Source organism: Uranotaenia lowii, chromosome 2, assembly GCF_029784155.1.
Source record: "Uranotaenia lowii strain MFRU-FL chromosome 2, ASM2978415v1, whole genome shotgun sequence".
In the NCBI taxonomy this organism is placed as follows: domain Eukaryota; kingdom Metazoa; phylum Arthropoda; class Insecta; order Diptera; family Culicidae; genus Uranotaenia; species Uranotaenia lowii.
Window position 1 is genome coordinate 3,395,904 of NC_073692.1, and position 13,358 is coordinate 3,409,261.

At 35.5% G+C, this 13,358-nt stretch overlaps 1 protein-coding gene across 4 annotated transcripts in view; it reads right to left on the reverse strand.

The window, feature by feature from the left end:
• LOC129749056 (muscle-specific protein 300 kDa) overlaps positions 1 to 13,358 on the reverse strand; it is a 65,499-nt gene that overhangs the window by 33,294 nt on the left and 18,847 nt on the right. For all 4 annotated transcript variants that reach the window (XM_055743879.1, XM_055743880.1, XM_055743881.1 and 1 more), the window contains one exon: positions 101 to 13,240. In XM_055743879.1, coding sequence (XP_055599854.1) covers positions 101 to 13,240 — 13,140 coding nt within the window. The remainder of the gene's footprint in view (positions 1 to 100; positions 13,241 to 13,358) is intronic.

The window sequence follows — 13,358 nt, forward strand, 5'->3', positions numbered from 1 at the left end:
GATGATTTTATTGAAAATATGTGGAAAAAGGAAATAAGGTCGACATGCGTTGGTTAGTTACTGTAATAGCCAAATAAAAAGAAATGGGTTTGATATTTACCTTCAATTCCTTTAACTTATTTTCTTGGTCTTCATTGGATTCTTGCTGAACAGATAGAATTTTTGATTTCATTTCATCCACGAAGGAACTTATTTCTGCTGATCTGTCGAAGAAATGTTCCCACGATGCTAGAAGTTCACACAACGATGTGTAAGTCGTTTTTGCTAATTCTTCTACATCTTCCCAGTCTGATTTTGCTTGTGCGATTTCTTGCTTAACAAGATCTTGACATTCGGGACTCAACGTTCGATTAAGATTTTCACCCAAGCTTTGAACATTCTCAATCAGCAGTTTTCCCTCCGAAAATGACATACGAATATCATTGATTTTATTCAACTGTTCTATAATATGATCTTTATCACCATGATAGTCAACCAGTTTTTCGGTGTTTTGTTGGGTTGTCTTAATCCATGAGTATAATTCTTGTAACGCTTGCTTGAATATTTCATGGTGGTTTATTTGACGCTCTAGCTGTTCAATCTCAGACCCAACCATGGTATACACATTTTCATATTTGCTAACAACCATTTCATGTGCTTCAAACCGATTTTTGTTCTCTTCCAATTTGCTCTTTAATTTGGTAGCTACGTCAGCATAGCTAACAGATTCACGTTGTATTGCACGGAATTTCTCTAAAGCAACCCGTTTATCTCCAATGTCGTTAAGATTCGTATTTTCGTCGAGTTTTGTTTGTACTTCTTCAATCCATTCAGAAAGCATTTTGGAGCACTTTTCCATTTCTTCCAAGAGCGTCATTTGGTTTAGCAGACGTTGGCGTATTTCGTTGATATCCGCCATCAAAGTTTCATACTCAAGCTTCAAATTATCGGTATCTTCTGCAATTTTCGAAGATCCACTAGTTTCAGTACTGAGCATAATTTTTTCTTTCAGTTCAAACAAATAACGAAGTTTGTTTTGGCCCTGTTCTAAACTCTGGCGAATTCCCTTAATGATGTTTAGTTTCGACTGGATTTCAACGATTGATTGTGCAGTACAATCGCACTCGTTGAGCTTCTCGCGCATTCTGTCCAACCATGTTTGGCACTCACCATAAAGGGTGTTATGTTGCTGATGTTCCTGGTAATGTAATTCCAAACGTCGCATAGTTTCCTTTGCGATCGAAAGCAGAACATTGTATTTTGTGGTCAATTGAGTAACTCCATTACTGACACGAGTATCAGCGCAAATGTCCAGTAGTATTTGTGCCTTTACGTTTAAGCAGTCTAGCTCCCGCTGCCAATCAAACAACGATTGCAATCGATCTTGAAATTCTTCCAAAACACGTTTTTTATTTTCTAAACTGTTTTGCATTTTACTATACACTTGAATTTCTTGCTCGAAATTGTCCAGCCACTTTAGGGCAGCATTGTATTGATCATCGTATTCTGTCCATCGAACAATACCATTTTCCAACGCCGTTGATATTTTTTTGAGAGCCAAACAATAATTATCAAATTCCTCTTGTAAAATAGCGACCTCTTTTTCAATAGTTTCACAATCGTCAGCATCAACGTTACGGCAAGCAATTTCTGCTTGCTCTAAGGCTTTCTCCAATTTCTTCTGTCCAACAGGAACGTCGTGCTCAAGAATTTTCAGTTGAGTCATTTTAGAAACCAACGAGTCTTTGTCACCCTTGTAATCAGAGCATTTGTTCAGACCTTCCTTCGCATTTCGAATCCAAGATGCAAATTCATTGCTCAGGTCTATGAATGCTTGGTGTATCTCTATCGTTTCTTTTTGTTTTTCGAAAAGCTCTTTTGCCTGTTTACTAAGGCTTTCATATTTAGTTGAAATCTCCGAGGCTGGAGAAGTTTGATGTAAATCGGAAGCTTTACTTGTAACGGATTGAATCATTGGTTCAAATGATACAATGTCCTGAACAATGTCGTTCGCTTGACGTAGATTAGCTCTGCGCTCATTCAAGCCACTGCTCAAACTCGTAGGTGTACCTGTTTTGAACCTCACTACCTTTTGCTCGCAAACTCTTTGAAGCTTAGTTTCACGATCCTGAATCCACTGCTGCAAATGGTTATAGCTGGAACTGTAGTCCGCCCATTGCAATAAACTAGTTTCAAGATGCACTTTAGCAGTGGATATTTTTTTAACGAGACGATCCCAGTTGTTTTGAACTTCTTTTATTTCATTATTGATTACTTCTTTGCCATCAGATTTAGTAGTTTTGACTACTTTTTCACCAACATTGACAGTGCTGTTGACTAACTGTTGTCCTTGCTCGCGTTGCTGGTTTAACTCAGTCACATTCTGTAAGCGTTTTTCTAGGTTTTCTTTGCTGACGCCTTCGATGTTTTCAGTAGAATATTTTATGATTTCTTTAGCATGTTCAATCCAAGCGTTGGCTTTCGCAAGGTTTTCATTATAATCCTTATGTGTGTCATAGTTTGATTCCACTTTCTTCAGAACATCTTTGGCGATGTTTACTTGAACCTGATATCTAGAATTAAGATGGCGTAGTTGATTTCCAATGTAGGAATCCAAATGAGATTTCAGCAACGGCTCAGCAAAAGTGTTGAACTTGTCAATGTCCATTTGACCCTTCTCCAAACGACCTAACACTTCTTTCATGTCTTTAACTTGGTTCGATTTTTCTTGTAAATTGGAGGACATTGCTAGTTTATGATTTTTAATGATGATATCAATTTGTTGTAGCCATTCAGACAAACGTTCATATTCGTCTTTGTACTCGCGTAGCAAAGAAAGCGTTTTTTCAAAGTTACGTTTTTGATTTTCAATGTCTTGATAAAGATTTGTGAAATTGCTTTTTAGGCCATTAATATCTGCCTTTATTATTTCTTTTCCCTTCGCAGATGTGGAGGCCATTACCACTTCGCCCGTGTGAACTAATTGTTCAACTAAAAGTTCACCTTGTGCTTTTTTATTCAGTAAAGAATCTAGCGGAGCGATTGCATTCTCAATAGTTAGCTTATCGCCCAGTGATTGTTGTTTGTTACTTGGTAATTTCTCCCTAGATCTGTTGATCCAGCTAAACAGATCATCATAAGCTTCTTTATACAATCGATGATCGCGATAGTGGTCTTCTTTTTCGTTCAATAACTTACTGATTTGATCTGCGAGGTAATCAAACTTTCCGAGTATTTGCTGTCCTGTAGCTGCTGCTTGCGTTTGTTGCCCTGATATGCTCATTTCCTCGACCCTTTTCTTCAAAGGTTCGACTTCGATGCGTTCGATACGTATTTTCTCCTCAATATGTTTGATTTTGTCAAGCTGAGCTCGTTTATCTGCCATAGATGACTGGTGTTCAGAATGTGATTTTAGCTCGTTTTCCATCCATTCAATATTTTTCTTCAAATCATTTACTTCGTCCAAAAATCCAGACCATTGATTGATGGCTTCTTCAATCAATGATTTGATCTCCACCATCCGTAGTGTCAAAACCGACCATTCGTCATGAAGGATCGTTATAGCTCGATTCACAGCGTCGTGACCACTTGGTGTTGTACAAGCGAGCACCTGTTGTGCCAAGTCGTTGATTGACTGTAGTAACGTGGCTCCTTCTTCTTTGTTCAGTATTAAATCCTGAATGATTTTCAGTTTGCTATGTAACTCTTTTTCAGAAGGCTTGGATAGGTCAGCGCAATAATTTAGTTTTTCCTTGATTCCATTCAACCACTGTTTGTGGTTGGAAATTTGGGTTTCAAGTTCCTGGTGCGTAATAACATATTGTTGCCACCTAGTAGCAAGATCCTTCACTCTACATGTTGTTTGTTGATATTTAACAGCGAGTTCCGATATTTGTGAATTCCTGTTGCTAAGATAACCACGGTACAACTGTTGAGCTTTTCCAGAAAAATCATCAATTTCCAACTCTTTCGCTTTAACTTCTCCTTGTAAACTTTTCAGATAATCTGATGTAGCTTTCTTCTCATCCAATGTAGACTTCAAATCAATTGAATGAAGCTTGGAATCCATATTGCGCATCCAGTTTATGCATTCAATACGAAGTTTGTCATAATCGTTCCACTCTGATATTTTGATTTGCACTTTTCCTATAGTGGAATCTACGGCTACAATTAAACCCTCCCATTCTTGTTGGGAAATATCGATCTGAGATGAGATATTCGCCTGACCGTCATCGCTCGTATCTGGTATAGTCATCTTTCCTAACTCACGGATTTGATCAATTCTGCTTGCCTCCGTCAGAATCGATTGTTTGAGATCAACCAATCGGTCCAAATTGGCTAATAAAGAAACCTGATCGAGATCAGTTTCCCCCCATAGTTCGATCGTATTATGATTAGCATCGATAAAATCTGATGCCTCTAAAACAGCCTTGCAATATTGACGGTGATTGTTAATGATTTTTTCATACAGCGATGTGTAAGCTTGAATGTCGGTATTGAGTCTGTCAAACGTTTCATTAAACTCTTGGAATGCCGAATCAACCGAGGCATCACGCTCACTCAGATTGTCCAAAAGATCTTTTAAGTTGCTTATTTCTGGTATCTGGTTTCTGAGGTCGTTCGACAATTCTAGGTATGCCTGGTGCTGTGATATCTTCTCGTCTAAAGTAGGTTTCAGTATGATTCCCTTCGAATGAGTTTCATAGATACCCGAAAGCCAATCGCGTAGTTGTTGAAACTTTTCAGAAAATCCAGCTAATCTAGCCATACTTGCTTCACAGTTAATGAAACAAGAATTGATCTCATCGAAAATTCGTTCATATTTTACAAGTAAATCTTGAATTTCAGTTCTTATTATTTGTTGTCCTTTGGATGCCGTGGATGCATACAAAGATTCTCCGATATCTGAAACCGTGGAGCATTGAACGTTGAGACCATTTTGTTTTTCTTTAAGATTTTTCGTAATTTGCAGAACATTTTCAAGGCAAGATTGCTGATCAAGTCTAACGTTTTCAAAAGAATTTTTTATTTCGTCCAAATCTCCATCACATATTTCATATTTTTCTTTATATTTTTTGTGGTTCTCATAAGCTTGTTCACATTTCCTGCTTATTTCTTTCAGTGTGTTTTCTATAGATTGCATGCGTGACTTTATCTGCTGCACGTTAAAAGAAATTTTAGCATCACCACAACTTCTGAAGAGTTCAGCCGACTTATCTGAAAGTTTATCCAAAAGTATATTGTTTTGTTTAAGCTTTCCAAACAAGGCTTTATATATTTCACACTGTTCTTGCTTCTCTGGAAGTGTATTCTTGAGACTGTATTGCTTCATATGATCTTCAACTTCAGTCAGAAATACATTAACCTGTTCTATTTCATTTTGATATTCATCCCATAAAGAAAGACGATTTTCCAAATCATGTTTAATGTCATTAATTGAAAGCTCCACCTTTGCGAATTCAGATTTCATGTTTGCAATGTCCTGCTCCATAATCGTTTTAGCGCTGTAGGTTATCAAATCACTATTATCTGATATGAGCTTTGCTAAATTAACAAATCTATCTTTTATATCCGGAATCGAGTTAAGTAAATCTTCAGCAGTTTGTATTTTTTCAATTACAACTCGTCTGCTCCCTGAAACGTCAGATAATTGTTTCAGCTCTGTAAATAATGCATCTTGACCATCTAAATGCGATTTTTGAAGTTCGTTGAATTTATTACACAATTGCAAAGACTGCTCTAAGCGACCAATTACATCAGTTATAGATTTTCGCAATATTTCATACCGTTCATTGATAGATTTTATTTTTCCTGATAAATCTTCTTCACTATTTTGTGAAATTTGTAACGCTTTCTCGTTTAACGAATCTATGACTCGTTTTTGTGTTGAAACTTCTTGTGATAATGCTTTGAATTTGAATAACTTTGATCGAATCTCTTGAGTCGAGTTCCAGTTTTGGGTATCATTCAAATCTACCTTGCTTTCAGTATTATCCAACCACGCCATTACTTGTGCCAACATGTCTTGATAAGACGACCACTGCACCGTTTTCATGTCAAATTGTTTTTTAAGTTTATTAATGGCATCGATTATTTCATCCCATCGATCCTTCACCATCTGTATATCATCACGAATTTTTTCCCTACCTTCAGTGTTTGTATCAGTGAGAACTTTTTCGCTCATTGATTTCAAACTACAGATCGTATTCTCAAGTTTTTCCTTCTCAATATTTATGTTCTGAAGTAAAACTTGATTGAGGTTTGTCGATTTTTTATCCGCTACCGTCTGTAGATCTTCTTTCAATTTTGAAAATGATTCATTACATTCAACCAATTTCTGATCATAGCTTATATGATCGCTCACTATAGCTTGCATGCGGTTTACGACTTCCTTGCTCAAAACTTGTAAGAGTTGATATCGATTCAACAATTGGTTGATGTTGAATTTTATTTTTTCAACGTTAGTTTTGTTGAACAAGGCTTGAGCATTTAATACAAACTGATCCATTTCTTCTTGTTTATTTGTAATCAAGTCAAGATTATTACGATACAGTTGTAATTGGTCTTCTTTATTTTTTACGTTATCAAAGAGCTGTTGGTCGCGGAAAACACCTTCTTGAGATTTACACCATTTTGACAGACTTTCTAAATTTGATTCAAATTCCGCCCAACTGTGTAATAGTAGCTGTAGGTTTTCGATAGCTTTATCGTTTTCATCATACACTTTTTCGAGATCACATTGGATAGCTTTGATCTCTGCTTCCATTTGCATCACTCCCTGTTCAGCAGTACTTAGTTTGTTCATTTCAAATGAACGTAGTAACTGCTCTAAAATGTCTGTTCCTTTCGATTTATTCAGTTTCAAGTTTTTCAATGCTTCGACGCGTTTCTGAATTTCATTTTTATCACCACAACTGTCGTTACCCATGATAACTTTATCCTTTTCTTCCTGAATCCAATTTTTCAGTTTGGAATATGTTGTTAAATAGTTGCTATGAATTTGAATGCAATTATTCAAATTGTCCAAAAGTTCGTTAGATTTTTGAACAATGTTTGAAAATGTTTCCTTGATAGATATTAAATACGAGTGCAAATGGTGGTCTTTGATCATAGAAAGCAATTGATTTGCTTTATTACAAACCGAATCAAGCAATGCCTTTTGAGATAGAATCTCATCATGTAAAGCTTTATGGTTTTGATATTGAGTACGTTTGTCCTGAATATTACTTTTAAGCTCAGCATTGGCATTCATGAGGCTTTCGATATTCTTCAACCATTTGGATAGTTGCTCTTGCTGTAAACTGAATTCACCTAGTTGCAAAATACATTGATCTACATTTTGAGTTACTGTTTCAAGTTCATCAGTGAACTTATCCCATAGTGTTCGCACATCGGAGAGTTTTTTGCGTATTTCCTCGCGATCGTCCGTGGAAAGTTGCCCGCAAAGTTTTTCTCCTTTTAAAAGCAACTCTTCAAAAATACTACTATCGTCCAGTCGTTGATAAGCAATATTCTTCAGTTGTGTCTGTCGATTTTGAAGAATACTCAAATCTCCAACCAAGACTTTGCATTCATTCAAAATATCGAGCTTTGCCACTAGCGAAAGGTTAAAGTCGTCGTAAGTTTTGTAAAAATCACATTGCTCGTTCACGGTTGCCTCCGCAGTACCGATAGCTTCCGAACAATTATTCATGAGTACTCTGTATTCATTCTGTACTTGACCAATTTTATTCGAAATTTCAGAATTACCACGAACGGCTTGGCAATCTTCAATTAATTTGCCAATAACGTTTCCGTAATCTTCAATACTTTTTTTAATTCCATTCAACAACCCGGAAACATTTTTCTTCGGTGTCATTTTCCAGGATATGTCATTTATCTTATTTTTAGTCGATCCAATCCATGCTAAGCAATCATCTAATTTTTCATTCAATATGAGTATATCTTTCAAAATGTTTTGAAGTTTTTGTTTCTGAGTGCGACACTTGTCGAAAAATTTAATCCAACAGTTTTTACAATCGTCAAAAAGCTTTAATAGATCAGAGTGCCCATTTTCACTTGTTTGACCCATAACAATAGTGAATTGATTGTAATTTCCATTGATACCATCGAACACAAGCCCTTCTTCACCTAATATATTATCAAGGGAAAGCACATCATCTTGTAATTTTGCCTTGTTTAATTCGTCTTCGTCTACGATATCGTTAAATTGAGTTTGTAATTTCGCTAACCATTCCTTGGATTGATCCAAAGCGCATATGTAATTTTCATGACTTTTAACTATTGCATCGAAGCATTCAATGCGACCTGATAGATCATTGATAATTTTAGAAAATTGTTCACTCGCATCTTCAATTCGTTCTGCGTGTTCGTCGCTGGAAAGAGAAATCAACTTTTTTTGTAATTGATCCAAACTTTGTTCGTGTAATTTTACATCCCTGAGTATAGTTTTGCAATTTGTCAAGGCACATTTTTTTTCGTGTAATGTAGCATACAAATTAGGCATGTTGTTCAGTTTATTTTTTAATTCCGAAAACCATTTCATAATTTGGTCATAACTATCTCCAATTGATTTCTTATTCATTATATCAACTTGAACTCGTTTGACTTCTGCATTGTACTGATCAACCAGAGAATTAAAAGTATTTCTCAGCTTTTGGATGCTGTTACGAATAAATTCGCGCCATTCAGCGTTAACTTCAGCGTACAGATTTTCACCAATAGCGCATATAGTATTGATGGTATTTTCCTGTGAAATCACGGAAGAACGTTGGTTTTTCAAAACTTCGTAGTATTGCTCGGTTCCATTTGGCGCTTGCGATAGCTCATGTCCTTTCTCAATAAGGAAAGCTAGCGTTTTATCGAATTCAGTTTTGAATTCCAAATGCTTCGCATCAATTCGTGCAAGTCGATCAATCAAGTTTGAAAAATATTTATCAAAAGTATTGAATTTCAACTGCACATGTTGCACAAGAGGCATAACTCTCGATTCTGAGTTTACATGGTTTATTTTCTCAGCAATTTCTAGTAATTGATGCAATTTTGGCTCGTATTCAGACATCAAATTTCTTGTGTTTTTAATTTCTGAAATTTTTTCATTCACTGAGGAAAGGTCTACCAGTAAAATAGTTTCCATTTTATGCTTCTGCTCCATCTCTTTAAGCCACTCAATGATTTCAGCCGATATATCTTCATATCTTTTCCATAAAGATATATTCGAGTTCAACTCGTCATCAGTTTTGATACATGAATCTTGCAAAAACTGCAGCTCGTTTACAATGTCATTTTGATCTTCATTCAAATGTTCTACCTTAGTTTTAGGTAGAATATTCGACAAAGATTTTAGCATCGAGTTGCTTTCCTGCAAACTATTTTCACATTGACACATATTGGTCCTAATGTCACCAATAGTTGCTTTTTTCATTTCTAGATTATACATATCGCTGCCTGATTCTGGGTGGCACCATTTAAGTTTTTCGACTTGAGAAGAAATCAAACGTTTGATACCTTGTAGTTTATCTTTGAAAGATTTTTCCACTAATTTGTGTAGCTTACTTTCAGTTTCGTTGAGACTGTTCATTGTGATACCGAACCGTTGTTCTAAGTTCTGTATTTCTTTAGCAATGGTGCTTTCCTTGAGGGAATCAAATTGAGATTCTACATTAACGAATTGGTTTTTTAATTCAGTTATTTCGGCTCCTAAGATGTTGAGCTTTCCTCTTAGCTGTTTTAGAATATCTAATTTTAAAATTTGCTTCGAACTGTCCAACGCTACGTCATCGCAATTCATTATTTCCTCCCGCAGTTGGTACAATTTTCCAATAATAATTTTCATTTGGTCTTTAAGATTACGCTCCTCTGTTGCATATTCCGTTACTTTGTCGTTCAAACTTACAACAAAATTTTCAATTCCTGCTAGGGCTTCAACTAGGTTAGAATTCATTACTGAAATATCGTCTGGTAGGAAATCGTTATTGGATTGTTTCATTTCAGACATTATGGTGTTGAAATTTTCTTTTGATACCATTTGGGTCGGAAGTTCAGATTTGTACATGCTAATTTTTCTTTCCATATCGCTTGGATTACTTTGAACACGATTTAATCTATCACGCATTCCTTCTATCCAAGCGATAATATCTGAGTTGATCGTTTCCAACTGAGCATACAATTCATATTTTTGATCGAGCTCATTACTGTGATTGATCAACGTATCCAAATTTGATTTCAAACATACATTATTTTGCCTCAAAATTTCGAGTATAACATCACAATCTCTTGAATTGTATGTTCTAAAATTTTTGATTATTTCGTTCCCTTTGTTTGCAACAAAATCTATATTTTTACGGATTTTTCTCACAATTTCAGAAGCATTCTTTAGTTGGTCTAGTTGTTGCACTAGCGAAGGCTTGTCAGTGAAGTTTAAAATTGTACCACTATTAATTTGAGAAATGTTATTCAAATCGTTGTCAAGTTCTTTATTGCACCTGTTGAATTCAGAGTATGCATTTCGGACCTCCCTCAAGCATACAAGGCTCTCGTCTACCTGCTGCTGAACATTATCAATTTCTTTATCTAGTCGTTGTAATGGTTCGTGTAGATTGTCAATGCTGACTATCTCTTGTTTCATCAATAAGTTTCCTTCACACTGAATTTCAGCTTTGTCTAATAACTGCTGATTAAGATTATCATGTAAAGTGGATAGCTTTTCTATAACTTCTTCTAGATTTTCCAATGAAACATTCTTTAAAGTGTTATTATATTCAACTGAAATATTTTTCAAGTTATCTAGTGCCTGTTGATGAGCATTTCTAAAAGTAAGAGCCCTTTCTTTAGTAAAGCAAATTTCTTTTAACTTCGCTTGAATTTGACTGTTCGTAATATTCAATTTATTTTCTAAATCTATAATCATTTCAACAGCATTTATGGGATTACGCTGTTCATTAAGAATTCTGACGCATGGAGAATGTTCCAAGGCCATCATAGTCGATTTCCATTCGGCTATACTTTCTTTGATGTCTGCTATTTTCTTATCAGCCGCAGCTAGCTCGTCTTCGCCTATTAAATCATATTTATGAATGCTATCTTTACAATGCTTTGCTAGCTCTTTAGTGTTGTTATACCAATGCAAAAATTCTGACCACTTCTGAAGGTAATTTTTCAGTTTGTGTAAATCATTTTCTAAATTCTGATAATTACTTGCTAAAGAAGTGTATGTCTCTTCTAGTATGGCATTACTGGACGGTTGTGCACTCACAGAGTTTTGCTTAATCTGAGAGTAAATATCATTGAACAAATCTTGTTTATTAGCGTGTTGATCCATTAAATAGGATACATTTTGAAGTGCTAAATCAACATCATTTGAAGTCATTGTTTCTAATTCACTCAAACTAGATCTTATCTGATCCATCCAATTGCTGAATTGAATAAGTTTTGTGTTGAACTGTTGTTGGACTAAAATGTTTTGATAATGCTCGCTTATCATGGAACGGACTCTTTCGCTAATACAAGTAAGTCGTTCTTCAGGATAACCAATACTTTGTTTGATAGTGCGAATCCCGTCGTCTGAAATGTTTCCATTTATTTGATCAAATAAATGTATAAGTGAAATTACTTTCGCTTGTTGCTCTGAAATTTCATTATTGAAAATTTTAAGTGATTTAATTGCCTCTTCCAGTTTGTCAATTGGAAGATGGTTAATATTGGCAGTGTTAAAATTTTGCAACTTTGCATCTGCCTGTTTGACATATTGATTTATTTTATCTAGGTCATTTTCCAATGTTGACCAATTTGTAACCAGCTTATTAAGTTTTCCTTTCAAATGTTCTGCATTTTCTGCTACAGTAGCTAATGCCATATGACATTTATCGATTTCATCTGTTGGCCTCATTCCATATTTGATTGAGTTAGTTTTTTGCTCCACGCTTCGCAGTTCGTTAATTTTAGACCGACATTCGTTATTAAACTTTTTCAGCTGTTCCTCCTTTTCTCGAGCATCAGTCAGTGATTTCAGTTTAGTTGGCTGAAGCTCACTGGCTAGACTAGCGTTACTGGCCCATGTTTGCAGATATTCGATATCTTGGCTGTAACTTTGCCAAGTATCTAAATCCTTATTTACGCTGCTTTTTTCGGCACTCATCATTTGACTCATTTCAGAGAAGGTTCCTAGGAGGTTTGACACCTCCTTTTTTAGGCGCTTCATCTCTCCTAAATTGCCTTCTTTAGATGCTAAATCTGTGGTGCTAGCATTCAAAACGTCAAGCATACGCATTTTTTCACTCAAAATAGTTTCCAATTGCTTAGTTTTGGCAACTCGTTGCTCAGGTGTAATATGCGGTTGTTTAATAGCAGCAACCATTTTGGGAAACACATTATTAGCCCAATTCTTCAAATTATCCAACCGTTCTTTGTAATCCTTCCATTTGTCATTATAATCTTCCAAATATTCTACCCTTTTTTCAACATAATCAACAGTATTACGAACTCGTTTTTCAAGCTCTTGACTTTCTTTAGCAATTGCTTGTCTTGAGTTTGGATTAATAGACATTCCCAACTCACGGCACAGATCATTCAACTGCAGTAGGGATTTAGATGAAGCTTGACGCAAATTCAATACAAGTTGTTTTTTCGCCTCTAGGTCTTGTACGACACTTTTAGGATCAGATTGAAGAGGTGTTTCTGATCTCAGTTCAACTTCAGCGCTATTCAACAAACTTATAATTTGAACTTTTTGTTCGTTGTAATCATTCCAAACCTTTTGTATTCCTTTCAAAGATTTGAGTTTTTCAACAGCGTTATTATAGGTAGCATTCCAAGAATCTTCAAGCTTTTTCACCTCAACGTTTATAAAGTCTGGTGCATTTAAATTTTTGCTTAGGTCTTTTCCCTTCTGCAGCATTTTCATTATGTGTGTTCTTTGGTTATCCAGTTCCTTGATAGAATAGTTTTGTTCTTCGATCATCTCATTAACCTTCTGATAACTATCCGGATTTGGAATATCATTACTTTGCGTCCTTATACGATCCAGCAGGCTGCAGATTTCTTCAGATTCCTTTCTGAAGGTGTAACACTTAGAAAAGACTTCGGTACTGATCATAGTAGTTTCGATTGTGGGAATTAAAGTCTTGTATCGTGCGATCAGTTTTTCTATTTTGTCTTGCTCAAGAGAGGCTTGCACTTCGTTAGCGTGACTTAATAAAAAGTCTAAAGTTTTCACGAGCCACTTCATATCTTCACGTTTTGCATCAGCTTCAAAACATATTTTCTGAAATATACAATTTTTTTAAATTATCAAACCAGAAAATGTACAGTTATGTTATATTTGGTTACCATAATCTCCCTTAGCTGAATGTTAGCGATACAGTAATGTTCAAATAAGGCTT